Source organism: Coregonus lavaretus (assembly GCF_964263955.1).
Source record: "Coregonus lavaretus genome assembly, chromosome: 3".
Taxonomy (NCBI): Eukaryota; Metazoa; Chordata; class Actinopteri; order Salmoniformes; family Salmonidae; genus Coregonus; species Coregonus lavaretus.
In genome coordinates, this window is record NC_139990.1 from 1,799,294 (window position 1) to 1,817,447 (window position 18,154).

Below are 18,154 nucleotides of genomic sequence, written 5' to 3' on the forward strand. Positions count from 1 at the left end.
AAAAGTAATGAAGCCCTTTGGTTCGGTAGCAGGCGTTAACGGAGATAGTTGTGCCATGATCCTTCTAAGATCCTTGTTACCTAAGAAACAGCCAACTGCTCTTATACAAGCAAAACTTTTTCAAAACACCTGCATGTAATCGCCTGCAAGACTCCTGCGTCTGACATAACAGATATACTGTATAATCCTCAAAGATACAGAGTACAAGCCACACTTTCTGAACCTCAGTACAGCAGAACCATGACAAACTGGCGTGGTTAGGACCACATCACGTCTCTCTCTCCCTCTCTCTCCCTCTCTCTCCCTCTCTCTCCCTCTCTCTCCCTCTCTCTTTGCGGCTAATGGCTATGTGTAAAAAAATGGTCAGAGGTTCCTAAGATGTGTTTATTTCAAAGATAAACACAGTGATGTGGTCAGAGTGACATGTCACGGTCAGAGTGATGTCTGTGAGAATGGCCAGGAGTGACAGATATCATGAAGGTCCCTAGCTAGAGTAGGGGATGGACTGACCATAGAAACAGAATCCTAGAATGGGTTGACCATAGAGATAGAATCTTAGAATGGGTTGACCATAGAAATAGAATCCTAGAAAAGAGGGACCAGAAAAATACAATCCTAGAATGGGTTGACCATAGAACTAGAATCATAGAATGGGTTTATCATAGAAATATAATCCTAGAATGGGCTGGTCATAGAAATGCAATTATAGAATGGGGGCTTTTCCCATGGTGATGACATCATCGGCATCAGAGGGTATAGCTTCAGCAGTTGTTGTGACTGGGCATCATAGAGGGACAGTAGGGGGTGGTTCTCAAACCTCTCCTGGGGACCGTTCCATGTATTTGATCTATTCCACAGCTAGCACTCCTGATTCAACTTGTCAAGTAATCATCAAACCTTTGACCAGGTGAATCAGGTGAGTTAGTTCAGGGCTACAACAAAATTGTGAAAAATGTCTGTGGGTCCCCAGGAGAGGTGTGAGAACCACCCCCCTACTGTCCCTCTACGATGCCCAGTCACAACAACTGCTGTGGCTATACCCTCTGATACACATGACGTCATCAGAGCCACTGCAGTAGGGAGTGTGATGTGACTCACGGATGCACTCTGGCTGGGAGCCGCTCCAGGTAAGGTCAGCCTGGCAGAGCCGGGTGGTGGAGCCCTGGAGCAGGTGACCCGGCTGGCATTGGAATGCCACCATGCTGCCCACCTGCGTTAGAGTAGAGAGAGAGAGACAACTGAGTGCACCTGCATTTACAATAGGAGCAGGAGTAGAGAAACACTCACACAGACACACAGACACACAGACACACGCACACCCACACACACGCACACCCACACACAAACAAAATAGTTAGGATCTATGTAGTTATAGCACCAATGGCATAAAGATTAGCTTATATTCACACTAGTCTCAGAGGCTTATAAAAAGACCTTGGGCTTCAAGAGTCTAGGAATTTGCCAGGCTACTCAGACTCCTTGCTCTGTTCAAACGCTACGCCGTGCCCACGGACGTTTCTTTTTTCTCCACATGGAGTTTGGATATGACCATACTCCCTGACTCATCACCGAATGCGAACACATGATGTACACACAAGTCAACTCTTGAATCCCTGTGAAAGGTTTTGTTTAAGCAGCATACATCAAACCAACACGTTCCCTGGTTCAGACTGATCACTGATGCCCTTTCAAAGAGCGACACATCAGATTAGCCTTTGTCAGCTCTTTTCAGCTCTCTCATCCTTCCTCTGCTTGCCTGTGTGTGTGTGTGTGTGTGTGTGTGTGTGTGTGTGCATTCGCGACTCTGTGTGTGTGTGCCCGCGTCTGTGTGACAGAGCCAGGGGAGTGAAATATGAAAACGTGTCATGGAATGACACAGTGGCTTCACACATTAATTGATTAACACGTCGTCCCCGGTGCTGAAACACGGTCTGACGAGTAATACGACACATGGCCTTATCTCTGGGATACAAATCTCCTTCACTTTGCTTCAATATCATTAGGCTGCAACCAGCAAGGTGTCTCTCTCGAAATGGCACCCTATCCCCTATATAGTGTACTACTTTTGATCAGGGCCCATAGGGCTCTCTCTCTCTCTCTCTCTCTCTCTCTCTCTCTCTCTCTCTCTCTCTCTCTCTCTCTCTCTCTCTCTCTCTCTCTCTCTCTCTCTCTCTCTCTCTCTCTCTCTCTCTCTCTCTCTCTCTCTCTCTCTCTCTCTCTCTCTCTCTCTCTCTCTCTCTCTCTCTCTCTCTCTCTCTCTGTCTCTCTCTCTCTCTCTCTCTCTCTCTCTCTCTCTCTCTCTCTCTCTCTCTCTCTCTCCTGCACTAGATAGATGTATTCAATCTAATACACTATGTATGATGCAATAGAACCCCAGCAGAGATGGGAAACACTGTGTTGTCTACATACTGCGCCTTACTTCTATGTCATTTCATATTTACTAACTTTCTTTTTGATTCACAATTAGAGGCGAGCCATGCAGCGAATGTGTCTCTCTTTTCCCAGACAAATCACCGCAATTTGCCTTGCAGTTTTGCCCCGTTTATCAGTCCTAACAACGTAAACACATCTGTTGGTGGGGGAAAGTTGTAGCGTTTTAAGGGTCATTAGGGACACGAAACGAAGGAAGGACTGCTTGTGTTTGCAGGTCCCGCTGTGTAGACACCGTAGGACTCCTGAATGGTCAGAAACACACACAGTCAGAAACACACACAGTCTTGCACAGCGAACCTTGTGGGGACATAAAACTCAGTCCCATTCAAAATCCTAACCCCAAACCTAACCCTAACCCGTACCCTTACCCTAACCTTAATCCTAACCTAAAAACCCAACCTTAAACCTAATCCTAGCTCCTAACCCTAAAACTAACCCTAAACCTAATTCTAACCCGAACACTCATTCTAACCTTAACCCTAAACCCCCTAGAAATAGCATTTGACCTTGTGGGGACCAACAAAATGTCCCCAGTTGGTCAAATGTTTCTTGGTTTACTATTCTTGTGGGGACTTCTGGTTCCCACAAGTATAGTTAAACACGTCCACACACACACACACACACACACACACACACACACACACACACACACACACACACACACACACACACACACACGGAAACGCAGATAGAAGCACGGAGGGAAGAATGCATTTGCATATGCACACACAAAAAGAATGGACGCACACACGCATACACACACACACACACACACACAATCAAAGAATACCCACACAAACATGAACCCTCGTAAACACAAACAGGTTTAGACTCTATTCTCAGCATCAACCCTGTTTTCTAGCTTGCTGGTGATATTTGTGAATAAGTAAAGTACATTCTGATCTTCATCATCCTCATCATTATCATCATCATCATTGTCGATGTCATGATCGTCATCATCATTCCTGATATCTCCAGGAGTGATAAGTATTATTTTTGTTTTAATCTGTGGTTGTCTAGTACTGTCTTGTTGCTAGCTAGGGCCATCTACTTTAAGTGCTGCCTGTCATCCCAGTAGCCTACTTGGTGTGTGAACTGCTGACTGCTCATAATTTGCAGATGATTGTTGACACATCAACCAGGATCAAGGGGCGGGGCAATTTGTGACTTGTTTTGGTAATCAGTGGCTGTATTGGATGGGGAGTGGTTTCTCCTCTCCTAGGCAATCAGCAATTGCTACCGGGAGGTGTGCTCTTCACCTCTGCAAGGCAATTGGCAATTGGTGTTAGTACTTCAGTCTCCCCTGTTTTCTCAGCTGTCAACGGCAGTCTCGTCGCAAAACTAAGGCCGTCGCTGAAACAAAGACGGTTCTGCCGAGTTGTTTCAGGAAGGAAAGAGAGGAAGACTCTCACTTCAGTATCTTACCTAGTTATTTTCTGATGATTTCATTTTGCTCTTTTGTAGCTTTGGCAGCCATATGTGTGTTTTCTATAGCTGTTCACTCCTCTCCCTTTAGGCTTTACAAACGCTCCCCACCCATTGGTGGAATTCCCGGGGCCTCATTTATCAATATTGCGTAGAAACTATTCTAGAATACTACTTGCAAACAGAATTTAGAATGTCTGTACTCATAGAAAAAGTGTGATTTATCAAACAATCCTATGAGAGTCATACACACACCGGTAGGAGATAACCATTGATAAATACCAATTGTTCTCAGCCTTGGCTATTTGCATTTCAAAACGCCCCTGATTATATATGGTCAAAATCATCCCTTTAACCTGTGGGGAATATACAACGCTGTAGCATGAAATACAATGGCACAACTCATTAAAAACACGTTTTATGAGACTGAAATAGAGGTTTTATTTTATTTGGCGTGCTCAGTTGTGGCTTGACTAGTAAAAAGAGAAACATAGCTACAAAGAGAGGACTATTAGGACAATTCAAGTTACTTCAAATGAGTAGACAACATCGACCAATAAGCTCCCTCCTGTAGGCGTATAGGCCAACATTGCTGTTCTGCTGAATGAACGAGTCGTGCGTTCTACCTGGCCACTTGATTCAGCAGTATTTTTATCATCACGTAACCTGTCACCTGCACATTAAGAGTGGAAGACTTTTCTGTTCACATAGTTGAAATAATTTTGGGATGGTTATTTTATGTCGTTGTGGGTGCCGTCTATTTCTCTATTCGTATTTGGGAAACCATTGATAGCATCATGGCAAATAAACCCCTCTTGACTTCAACCTGTTGTGCGATGGTGTATTGAAATTGTATGTTACTGTTTGTTTTGCTGATGGTTGCATCCAAAACATTGGCTCATCAAGGGCTGTGATATGCCGATCGGCAAGCTCCCGTTGAAAAGTGCCCGTTGCCAAAAACCCCAGGGTGGATAGCACTTGGATGTGCACTGGAATGGCATGCGTTTCCTTTTTAAAGTAGGTCTCAAATCCTTGCAAAAATCCTATGTAATTGGTTTTGGAAAACGATATATGATGAGCCAATCTGTTCTTTCTGAAAAAGAAAGCCCCACCTGTCTCTAAAAATATGCTCTCTGCCAAATGCAGCGTGTGCCAAATCTTCCAACTGAGCAAGATCAGCCATCTCTTATTCGATTTCCCATTATCTCAGTCTTTTACATTTACATTACATTTTCATCATTTAGCAGACGCTCTTATCCAGAGCGACTTACAAATTGGTGCATTCACCTTATGATAGCCACCTTTTTTTTGGGGGGGGGGGTGGGGTAAGGGGGGGTAGAAGGATTACTTTATCCTATCCCAGGTATTCCTTAAAGAGGTGGGGTTTCAAGTGTCTCCGGAAGGTGGTGAGTGACTCCGCTGTCCTGGCGTCATGAGGGAGCTTGTTCCACCATTGGGGTGCCAGAGCAGCGAACAGTTTTGACTGGGCTGAGCGGGAACTGTGCTTCCGCAGAGGTACGGGGGCCAGCAGGCCAGAGGTGGATGAACGCAATGCCCTCGTTTGGGTGTAGGGACTGATCAGAGCCTGAAGGTACGGAGGTGCCGTTCCCCTCACAGCTCCGTAGGCAAGCACCATGGTCTTGTAGCAGATGCGAGCTTCAACTGGAAGCCAGTGGAGTGTGCGGAGGAGCGGGGTGACGTGAGATAACTTGGAAAGGTTGAACACCAGACGGGCTGAATACTTTTATAGTATTTGAACAATGGATTCATTTTCACACATGCCTTTTATTTAACAAATTACTGTACTTACAGTACCAGTCAAAGGTTTGGACACACCTACTCATTACAGGTTTTTTCTTTATTTTTACTATTTTCTACATTGTAGAATAATAGTGAAGACATCAAAACTGTGAAACAGCACATATGGAATCATGTATTAACCAAAAAAGTGTTAAACAAATCAAAATAGATTTTATATTTTAGATTCTTCAAATAGCCACTCTTTGCCTTGATGACACTTTGCACACTCTTGGCGTTCTCTCAACCAGCTTCGTGAGGTAGTCACCTGGAATGTATTTCAATTAACAGGTGTGCCTTCTTTCCTTCTTAATGTGTTTGAGCCAATCAGGTGTGTTGTGACAAGGTAGGGGGGGTATACAGAATATATCCCTATTTGGTAAAATACCAAGTCCAGATTATGGCAAGAACAGCTAAAATAAGCAAAAATAAATTTTAAGACATGAAGGTCAGTCAATACGGAACATTTCAAGAACTTTGAATGTTTCTTCAAGTGCAGCTTCAAAAACCATCAAGCACTATGATGAAACTGGCTCTCATGAGGACCGCCATAGGAAAGGAAGACCCAGAGTTACCTCTGCTGCAGAGGATAAGTTCATTAGAGTTAACTGCACCGCAGATTGTGAAGCATTTATTTGGGCTGCAGAGTTCAAGTAACAGACACATCTCAACATCAACTGTTCAGAGGAGACTGCGTGACTCAGGCCTTCATGGTCGAATTGCTGCAAAGAAACCACTACTAAAGGACACCAATAAGAAGAGACTTGCTTGGGCCAAGAAACACGAGCAATGGACATTAGACCGGTGGAAATCTGTCCTTTGGTCTGATGAGTCCAAAGTTGAGATTTCTGGTTCCAACCGCCGTGTCTTTGTGAGACACAGAGTAGGTGAACAGATGATCTCCGCATGTGTGGTTCCCACCGTGAAGCATGGAGGAGGAGGTGTGTTGGTGTGGGGGTGCTTTGCTGGTGACACTGTCTGTGATTTATTTAGAATTCAAGGCACACTTAACCAGCATGGCTACCACAGCATTATGCAGCGATACACCATCCCATCTGTTTGCGCTTAGTGGGACTATCATTTGTTTTTCAACAGGACAATGACCCAAAACACACCTCCAGGCTGTGTAAGGGCTATTTGACCAAGGAGAGTGATGGAATGCTGCATCAGATGACCTGGCCTCCACAATCAGCCGACCTCAACCCAATTGAGATGGTTTGGGATGAGTTGGACCGCAGAGTGAAGGAAAAGCAGCCAACAAGTGCTTAGCATATGTGGGAACTCCTTCAAGACTGTTGGAAAAGCATTCCTCATGAAGCCGGTTGAGAGAATGTCAAGAGTGTGCAAAGCTGTCATCAAGGCAAAGGGTGGCTACTTTGAAGAATCTCAGATATAAAATATATTTTGATATGTTTAACATTTTATTGCTTACTACATGATTACATATGTGTTTTTTCATAGTTTTGATGTCTTCACTATTATTCTACAATGTAGAAAATAGTAAAAATAAAGAAAAACCCTGGAATAAGTAGGTGTGTCCAAACTTTTGACTGGTACTGTATCTGGATTATTATCGTAACAAATGCACTGATGTGGTCAAATTATATGATATAGCTAGCCTGTCAAGATACAGTGCATTCGGAAAGTATTCAGACCCCTTCACTTTTTCCACATTTTGTTACTTTACAGCCTTATTCTAAAATGGATTCAATAAAAAAAAAATCCTCATCAATCTACACACAATACCCCACAACGACAAAGCGAAAACAGGTTTTCAGACCGTTTGCTATGAGACTCGAAATTGAGCTCAGGTGCATCCTGTTTCCATTGATCATCCTTGAGATGTTTATACAACTTGATTTGAGTCCAACTGTGGTAAATTCAATTGATTGGACATGATTTGGAAAGGCACACACCTGTCTATATAAGGTCCCACAGTTGACCGTGTATGTCAGAGAAAAACCAAGCCATGAGGTCGAAGGAATTGTCCGAAGAGCTCCAAGACAGGATTGTGTTGAGGCACAGATCTGGGGAAGGGTACTAAAACATTTCTGCAGCATAGACGAGCCCCAAAAACACAGTGGCCTCCATCATTCTTAAATGGACAAAGTTTGGAACCACCAACACTGTTCTTAGAGCTGGCTGCCCGGCCAAACGGAGCAATCGGGGGAGAAGGGCCTTAGTCAGGGAGGTGACCAAGAATCCGATGGTCACTCTAACAGAACTCCAGAGTTCCTCTGTGGAGATGGGATAAACTCCCAGAAGGACAACCATTTCTGCAGCACTACACCAATCAGGCCTTTATGGTAGAGTGGCCAGACGGAAGCCACTCCTCAGTAAAAGGCACATGACAGCCCACTTGGAGTTCGCCAAAAGGCACCTAAAGGACTCTCAGACCATGAGAAACAAGATTTTCTGGTCTGATGAAACCAAGATTGAACTCTTTGGCCTGAATGCCAAACGTCACGTCTGGAGGAAACCAGGCACCGCTCATTACCTGGCCAATACCATCCCTATGGTGAAGCATGGTGGTGGCAGCATCATGCTGTGGGGATGTTTTTCAGCGGCAGGGACTGGGAGACGAGTCAGGATCAAGGGAAAGATGAACGGAGCAAAGTACAGAGAGATCCTTGATGACAACCTGCTCCAGAGCACTCAGGACCTCAGACTGGGGCTACGTTTCACCTTCCAACCCTAAGCACACAGCCAAGACAACGCAGGAGTGGCTTCGGGACAAGTCTTTGAATGTCCTTGAATGGCCCAGCCAGAGCCCGGACTTGAACCTGATTGAACATCTCTGGAGAGACCTGAAAATAGCTGTGAAGCAAAGCTCCCCATCCAACCTGGCAGAGCTTGAGAGGATCTCCAGAGAAAAATAGGAGAAATTCCCCAAATACAGGTGTGCCAAGCTTGTAACGTCATACCCAAGAAGAATTACAGCTGTAATCACTACCAAAGGTGCTTCAACAAAGTACTGAGTAAAGGGTCTGAATACTTATGTAAATGTTATATTAAAATAAAATAAAGAATTCTAAAAAAAAAATCTAAAACCAGTTTTTGCTTTGTCATTATGGGGTATTGTGTTTAGATTGATGAGGGGGAAAAAACAATTTAATCAATTTTAGAATAAGGCTGTAACGTAACAAAATGTGGAAAAAGTGAAGGGGTCTGAATACTTTCCAAATGCACTGTACATTGCATGAATTCACAACGGAAATATAATTACATCGAAAAATGATTTCATTATTACTCTACACAATTTCACACATTTTCAACATATATTTTCCCCATTCTACGCTTGACAAGCAGTTCCCTTATTCTGTTCTTCCACCACTTGTGCGTTCACATGGTCATGGCTGTGCATACATTTATGCACACTCTCAAGCAAACTTTCACAATGATAAATCTCACACAGTTTGCCTGGAAATGATCCTACGCATGGTTTACGCATGATTTATAAATGAGGCCCCTAGTAGCGTTTGGAACTGACGATCTGCGGTTAAGAATGCCGAGTCCATCTCAGTCTATGCTACCCTTCAGTCCCTTGACCTTTTGGCCCTGACGGAGACATGGATCACCCCAGAGAACACTGCTACTCCAGCTACTCTCTCCATCTGACTATGTGTTCTCTTATAGTCTGAGAGTATCTGGTCGTCGCGGTGGTGGCACAGGGCTACTCATTTCTCTTAAGTGGAGATTTTCTATTTTCTCCCTCTCTCACCTGTCCATCTAATTTTTTGAATTCCATGCTGTCACTGTCACTTGTCCACTCAAGCTTAACATGGTCGTCATCTATCGCCCACCATGTGCCCTTAGAGAGTTCCTCAATGAGCTTGTCACCTTGATACGTTTATTTCCTGATGGTGGCACACTGCTCTTCGTACTTGGCGACTTCAACCTCCCGACATCTGCCTTCAATTAATGTATTTCCTTCCCCTCCTTGCCTCTTTTGACCTCACCTTTTCCCAGTCCCTTCTCACTCACAAGGCAGGCCATATGCTTGACCTCATCTTTACTAGAGGCTGCTCGCCTACTAATCTCACTGCAACCCCCCTCCAGGTCTTTGATCACTACTCCTCTTCTATCCTATCATCTCTCCCTTCTGCTAAATCCTTCTCCCTCCTGAGTTTGCCTCTTCGACCCTACTTTCCTCCCTTTCCGCATCCTTTGACTCTCACTGTCGTCCCCCCCCCCCCTCCCAAGGGCTTTCGTGAAATAACACTCGCACTTGACTTTTTTACCCTTACTAGCTATGAATTTGCTGATAGCTAGTTTATTGAGAAGAATTGTACATAGTATGATTGTGATATCAAATCAAATTGTATTTGTCGCATGCTTCGTAAACAACAGGTGTAGACTAACAGTGAAATGCTTAAGGCCCCTTCCCAACAATGCAGAGAGAATGTTTTTGAAATAATAGAAAAATAATAACACGAGAGGAATAAATACACAATGGGTAACGATAACTTGTCTATATACACAGGGTACCAGTATCGAGTCGATGTGCAGGGGTACGAGGTAATGGAGGAGGCAGATATGTACATATAAAGTGACTAGGAAACAGGATAGATAATAAACAGTAGCAGCAGCGCATGTTATGAGTCAAAAGAGTTAGTGCAAAAAAGGGTAAATGCAGATAGTTAAATAGTTAACCAATAGCTACCCGGACTAACTATGTAGCAGTCTTATGGCTTCGGGGTAGAAGCTGTTCAGGGTCCTGTTGGTTCCAGACTTGGTGCATCGGTATCGCTTGCTGTGCGGTAGCAGAGATAACAGTCTATGACTTGGGTGGCTAGAGTCTTTGACAATTTTTAGGGCCTTCCTCTGACACCGCCTGGTATAGAGGTCCTGGATGGCAGGGAGCTCGGCCCCAGTGATGTACTGGGTCGTACGCACTACCCTCTGTAGCGCCTTGCGATCGGATGCCAAGCAGTTGCCATACCAAGCAGTGATGCAGCCAGTCAAGATGCTCTCAATGGTGCAGCTGTAAAACGTTTTGAGGATCTGAGGGCCCATGCCAAATCTTTTCAGCCTCCTGAGGGTGAAGAGGCATGGCCGTGCCCTCTTCACGACTGTGTTGGTGTGTGTGGACAATGATAATTCCTTAGTGATGTGGATACCGAGGAACTTGAACCTCATTTGCATATCATTAGGGCGGCAGGTAGCTTAGTGGTTAAGAGCGTTGTGCCAGTAACCGAAAGGTCGCTGGTTCTAATCCCCAAGCCGACTAGGTGAAAAATCTCTCAATGTGCCCTTGAGCAAGGCACTTAACCCTAATTGCTCCTGTAAGTCGCTCTGGATAAGAGCGTCTGCTAAATGACTAATTATTATTAATTATTATATTTTTATTATTATTATTAATATTAGCCAAGGAAAACATCCCAATGAGAAAATTACGTAATGTAACTTTGTCAGGCAAGAGCATTGTCTCTAAACCAATGTCTTGCCATTCAGTCACGATTTATAATTATTGGGATATGATTTATTTTCATAGTGTAACGAGGCCTATGAAATTATATACGTTTTTACTACATGAGCTTGGTGTGTGAATGAGAGCCATGAAGTATTGCTAACATTTTATTTGAAGGCTAACTACTTAAGGACTTCATAACTCATACACAACACATTCACAGACAGTACATTACCAAAGTATCTTCAGTATGCAATCTGAGTGTCATATGGTCATGGCAGAGTCCCAAATGAAACCAAATTCCAATATAGTCCCTATGGGCCCTTGTCAAAAGTAGTGCACTACATAGGAAATAGGGTGCTATTTGGGACGCACCCCATGATTTTGAGTGAGGGACGTTCTCTCCTTACCTTGAAGCCATAGGTTCTGTTCAGAGAACCATAGCGAGGTGTCCCTGGGTTCTCACAGGTAGTACGGGTCGGTTCTAAGGAGAACAAGACAAAGGAACATTTGAATAACATTATCTTAAGAGACCTATAGACTATATAACTATAGACAGTATCACTGGCTGGTGGTCCAGCCTATGCAGGCACTTGAGACATACAGTCCGCCTCACAAATGGCACCCTATTCCTTTATAGTGCACTACGTTTGACCAGGGTCCATAGGACTCTGGTCAAAAGTAGTGGACTAAATAGGGAGGCATTTGGGACACAGTCACAGTAACACAGCCACATGAACAGCTATAGTTCCACACGATGATTCAACATAGCTTACTGCAGTGATACCCAGGCTACAACAGAGTTGTGTGTGTGTGTGTGTGTGTGTGTGTGTGTGCGTACATGAGTGTGTGTGTGTGTTTCTCTACGACTGTGTTTATGTAAGTGTAGCAGCAGCAGTGGCACTGTATTCACATAACAACCAGACAGCAAGTGTCTTTAATAGGCTTGGCAGAAGACCCAGTAGGGGGCAGTGTTACTGCAGTGTTTTGCAGCAGCGTCGGGCCCAGCTCTGTGGCTGTGTGGAGGGAAGCAGCATCATTGGGATGTAGAGGACATCCTCGGCCTGACGCATAGACCTGGATTCAACGCAGCCTCAGAAAAATGACAGCAGCACACACCACCACTGCCTGCCTAGTTAACCCACACAGCAACATGCCATGGTTAACACCATCGCTGCTTCCTCCTCTTTACTGTATGAAAACATAATCATACAGAAATGCAGTCTGGGGAAATGATTGTGCGAACTAAACGAGATTGAGGGAAAACCGTGGTTTGTGTCTGTGTCAAACGAGGCCTGTCTGCACAGACCTCATTTTGGTTCAATTACATATAAATACCGCCTCTCCCTCTCCCCTCCCTCCCTCCCTCCCTCTCCCCTCCCTCCCTCCCTCTCCCCTCCCTCCCTCTACAGACTCAGTCACACACACATACAAATAACTCCCTCCCCTCCCTCCCTCCCCCTCACCTCCCCTTACCATCACATTCACTCCATACACACTCAAAGTTGGCAAATCTGATCCCAAGCAATTCTCATCATCCTGAGAGGTCCGTCTTGGAATATGTGGCATTTCATGAATACTAGCCTACATATTTCTGAACACAGTTTAAACCTATCATGTCTGTGTGGATATGTGTACTCAAACAATATGTGTTTCATTTTGTGATGTGATAACATTATATGAGACTCCTTTATCAATGTCTTATCAGTTATAGTCATGATGATCTGCAGGTAGGAATGTCATAAGAATGCCGTTTTCAATATGGTAACAGTTAACCATTATTTTGAACCCTCTGTCATAAGGGCTACATAGCTTGTTCATAAAAGTGCCATAACAGATGACATAAACAGTCATGACAGCTTAAAAACAGCTTATGACAACTGACTTGACAATACCATGTCACAAACAATGTTTAGATCTGCTAATTAGCTAGTCTTAAAACTAGCCCCACCATTTTCCTCATTTCAGCATGACACCCCTATAGGTCAATCACATCTGAACATTGAAGCTCATGGATTTTTCAGTGTCTACATGTACAGTGGGGGAAAAAAGTATTTAGTCAGCCACCAATTGTGCAAGTTCTCCCACTTAAAAAGATGAGAGAGGCCTGTAATTTTCATCATAGGTACACGTCAACTATGACAGACAAAATGAGGGAAAAAAATCCAGAAAATCACATTGTAGTATTTTTAATGAATTTATTTGCAAATGATGGTGGAAAATAAGTATTTGGTCAATAACAAAAGTTTCTCAATACTTTGTTATATACCCTTTGTTGGCAATGACACAGGTCAAACGTTTTCTGTAAGTCTTCACTGCATCGCAGTGCTAGCTGTGCCACTATAGATCCTGGTTCGCATCCAGGCTCTGTCGTAGCCGGCCGTGACCGGGAGACCCATGGGGCAGCGCACAATTGGCCCAGCGTCGTCCAGGGTAGGGGAGGGAATGGCAGGCAGGGATGTTGGTAGAGCATGGCGTTTGCAACGCCAGGGTTGTGGGTTCGATTCCTGCGGGGGGCCAGTATGGGAAGAAAAAATAAAAAAATATATATGTATGCACTCACTAACTGTAAGTCGCTCTGGATAAGAGCGTCTGCTAAATGACTAAAATGTAAATGTTTTCACACACTGTTGCTGGTATTTTGGCCCATTCCTCCATGCAGATCTCCTCTAGAGCAGTGATGTTTTGGGGCTGTCGCTGGGCAACACAGACTTTCAACTCCCTCCAAAGATTTTCTATGGGGTTGAGATCTGGAGACTGGCTAGGCCACTCCAGGACCTTGAAATGCTTCTTACGAAGCCACTCCTTCGTTGCCCGGGCGGTGTGTTTGGGATCATTGTCATGCTGAAAGACCCAGCCACGTTTCATCTTCAATGCCCTTGCTGATGGAAGGAGGTTTTCACTCTAAATCTCACGATACATGGCCCCATTCATTCTTTCCTTTACACGGTCAGTCGTCCTGGTCCCTTTGCAGAAAAACAGCCCCAAAGCATGATGTTTCCACCCCCATGCTTCACAGTAGGTATGGTGTTCTTTGGATGCAACTCAGCATTCTTTGTCCTCCAAACACGACGAGTTGAGTTTTTACCAAAAAGTTATATTTTGGTTTCATCTGACCATATGACATTGGGAGAATGTCATATGGTCAAATGAAACCAAAATTCCAGTGGTCTTGTATGTCTTCCATTTCCTAATAATTGCTCCCACAGTTGATTTCTTCAAACCAAGCTGCTTACCTATTGCAGATTCAGTCTTCCCAGCCTGGTGCAGGTCTACAATTTTGTTTCTGGTGTCCTTTGACAGCTCTTTGGTCTTGGCCATAGTGGAGTTTGGAGTGTGACTGTTTGAGGTTGTGGACAGGTGTTACGGATACAGGTATCCTGTGTCTTTTTGTGTTTTTCCTCTCCTTCTGGCCTAATCACAGGTGTCCTGTATGTTCCTGATTGGTGGTCGTTGGGGTGTCTGCTGATTGCTAAGGTGGACCAATCAGTGAACATTCCTCTGCATTGCACCACCTGTTTCTGGTTTTTCAATCACACATCCCATTGTTTAAAAGCCGGTCAGTTTTGTTTGTTGTTAGAGACTATTTCCGTATGTGAGTATGGATACTGTGGTGTCCTGTGTTTTGTTTACTCACTCATTTGCTGGTTACTCTGTTTGGTAACTTTGTGTGTTTCTGGGAAAAGGGAAATTTAAGCAAGTTGCCCTTGGGCGTACATTACCCGTAGGAAGAAATCTGTCTAAAAACACTAGTTAGACCTGAGCGGACCACCCACTGTACTTTTGTATGATTAGCAGTAGCTTAGCGGTTCTTGAGGCAGGCAAGATCAGTTTAGGGGTGTTTTACACTATTGTTTCATTTCTTGGGTCCTGCTCAGCCCTTTTTCCCAAACCTTTACCGTGTGTTTAAACATAAACCTTTTATGTTTGACAGTAGTTTATGGTTGTCGTGTAGTTTTTGTTCTCACTGTTCCATGTCATCATTCTAATTTGCATGAATTATGTTACGGGTCTCTTCTCCATCCACCCTAGACGTTTAAAGCCAAGGGGTTCGTAACAACAGGTGTCTTTTATACTGATAACAAGTTCAAACAGGTGCCATTAATACAGGTAATGAGTGGAGGACTGTCACGGTTTCGGCCGAGGCTGCCTCTCTCCCTTGCTCGGGCAGGCTTCGGCGTTCGTCGTCTCCGGAATACTAGCTGCCACCGTTGTATGTTTCTATGTTCGTTTGCTTTTGTCTGATTGTTGTACACCTGTTATCGTTTAGTGTAATTAGTGTCCTATAAGTTCTCGTTGTGTTTGTCTAGTGTTGTGTGTGATTGTTTTACTGTCGTGCCGGTAGGCTGGATTATTACTGTTTGCTCGGTTGAGCTATTTTGCTCCTTAGTTTTGGAGTATTTTGTCGCACCTGTTTGTGCGCTTGTGTTTTCGCCTACGTGCGGAGCTTTTGCCTCAGGGCAGTTATTTCGTGTTTGTTTTGCTGTGCATCACTAAAGTCTGTTGGACTAACATACTGCGTCCTGCGCCTGATTCCACCCACACCCACCTACATCTACCTTGACAGAATCACACACCATACTCGATGGAATCAGCAGGAGCCGCAGCAGCACAGGCGACGTTGGAGGACAGGGTCCGTGAGCAGAATGACCAGATCCTGCGGATGGGGTCCGCACTGCAGGAGGTGATCACCACCATCCGAGGCTGGGAGACCCGAGGGACTCCTCCACCGCCATCCTCCCTGCCCGCACCATCGGTCACTCAGCCCATTCCCGCTCCGGAACCCAGAGGAGTTCGACTCTCGCTCCCGAGGGCCTACGATGGGACCGCGGCCGGGTGTCAGGGATTCCTTCTCCAGGTGGAGCTTTACCTGGCCACCGTGCACCCGGCGCCCTCGGGACACAAGAGTGTGTCCGCCCTGATCTCCTGCCTTTCCGGGAAGGCGTTGGAATGGGCCAACGCAGAGTGGAGGAGGATCGACGCTAACACCATCACCTACGACGAGTTCTCCCGCCGCTTCAGGGCGGTGTTTGACCATCCCCCGGAGGGGAAAGCGGCGGGGGAGCGTCTGGTCGGTCTCAGGCAGGGGAAGAGGAGTGCCCGGGAGTTCGCCTTGGAGTTCCGTACCCTAGCGGCGGATGCAGGGTGGAACGAGCGGGCTCTCATTGATCACTACAGATGTAGTCTACGCGAGGACGTCCGTAGGGAGCTGGCCTGTAGGGACACCAGCCTCTCGTTCGACCAGTTGGTCGACATGTCCATCAGGCTGGATACCCTGCTAGCTACCCGCGGACGTTCCGAGGGGGGTCCGTCCATTTCACCCTCCAGCGCCTCCGAGCCGTGCCCCATGGAGCTCGGGGGCGCTGGCGCTAGAGAGAAGAGGGGTCGGCTTACGAGGGGGTCCATCTCCTGCACCAACTGTGGTCGGGGAGGACACACCGCGGCTAGGTGCTGGGGATGGCCTCCTCGGGGAGAGGACGACAGGTCCCGCACTGGGGAGTCCTTCCAGGTGAGTAGGCGCCCCACTCACCCAGAGCTCTCTGTTGCACATTTCTGTATATCTGTGCGTTTTCCACAGGTAGCACCTCATTCCCAGCATAAGGCGCTGGTAGATTCAGGCGCGGCTGGGAATTTTGTTGATAAGAAGTTTTGTTTAGCTTTAGGGATTCCCCTTCTCCCTGTGGACGTTCCCTTCCCCGTTCATGCCCTAGATAGCCGTCCGTTGGGTGCGGGCTTGATCAGGGAGGTCACTGCGCCACTTAGGATGTGTGCGCAGGGGGGTCATCAGGAGATGATCCAGCTATTTCTGATCGACTCGCCTGCGTATCCGGTGGTGCTGGACATGCCCTGGTTGAGTACCCATAACCCATCGATTTCGTGGCAGGAGAGGGCTCTGATGGAGTGGTCTGCCCAGTGTGTGGGTCGATGTTTAGGCGTTTCCATAGGGGCTACCTCGGTGGAGAGTCCAAACCAGGTGCCCGCATTGCACGTTCCCCCTGAGTATGGGGATTTGGCTATTGTGTTCAGTAAGTCGAGGGCGACGCAGTTGCCTCCCCATAGGCAGGGAGATTGTGCGATAGACCTCCAGGCAGGAGCTGCGCTCCCACGGAGCCATGTGTATCCTCTGTCTCAGGAGGAGAAGAGAGCTATGGAGACGTTCATAGACGAATCTCTGAGACAAGGATACATACGGCCTTCCACTTCCCCTGCGTCCTCGAGTTAATTTTTTGTGAAGAAAAAGGATGGAGGATTACGCCCGTGCATTGATTACCGTGGTCTCAATCAGATCACGGTGAAGTACAGTTATCCACTCCCGCTGATTGCGACCATGACGGAGTCATTGCACGGGGCGCGTTTCTTCACTAAATTAGATCTCAGGAGCGCGTACAACTTGGTGCGCATTAGGGGGGGCGATGAATGGAAGACAGCCTTTAGTACCACCTCGGGCCATTACGAGTATCTTGTCATGCCATACGGGTTGATGAACGCTCCTTCAGTTTTCCAATCATTCGTGGATGAGATCTTCAGGGACATGCAGGGGCAGGGGGTGGTCGTGTACATCGATGACATTCTCGTGTACTCACCTACCCGAGTCGAGCATGTGGCCCTGGTGCGCCGAGTGTTGCGGAGACTGTTGGAGCACGACCTGTATGTCAAGGCAGAGAAGTGTCTGTTCTTCCAGGAGTCGGTCTCCTTTTTGGGTTATCAGTTGTCTGCGTCAGGGGTGAAGATGGAGGTAGACCGGGTGTCAGCCGTGCGTAATTGGCAAACGCCAACTACTGTGAAGGAGGTGCAGCAGTTTTTGGGGTTTGCGAATTATTACCGGAGGTTTATCCGGGGTTTTGGACAGGTGGCAGCTCCCATAACGTCTCTTTTGAAGGGGGGTCCGGTGCGTCTGCAGTGGTCAGCCGAGGCGGACAGGGCGTTTGGGAGGCTGAAGGACCTGTTTACCTCGGCTCCGGTGCTGGCGCATCCGGATCCCTCTTTGCCATTTCAGGTAGAGGTGGACGCGTCAGAGGCCGGTATAGGAGCCGTGCTGTCGCAACGGTCCGGCGCGCCACCTAAGCTCCGCCCCTGTGCCTTTTATTC

General features: G+C 46.2%; 2 protein-coding genes across 3 annotated transcripts in view; both read right to left on the reverse strand.

Moving 5' to 3' along the window:
• The window catches only part of LOC311125099 (focal adhesion kinase 1-like), a gene marked incomplete at its 5' end in the record, with an annotated part of 1,344,976 nt that overhangs the window by 102,939 nt on the left and 1,223,883 nt on the right, over nucleotides 1-18,154 (reverse strand). The gene's annotated exons all lie outside the window — the stretch shown is intronic.
• Nucleotides 1-18,154, reverse strand: part of LOC311110282 (CUB and sushi domain-containing protein 3-like) — a gene marked incomplete at its 3' end in the record, with an annotated part of 541,145 nt that overhangs the window by 22,314 nt on the left and 500,677 nt on the right. The window contains 2 exon segments of the mRNA XM_084152993.1: nucleotides 1,099-1,210; nucleotides 11,476-11,549. Coding sequence (XP_084009119.1) covers nucleotides 1,099-1,210; nucleotides 11,476-11,549 — 186 coding nt within the window.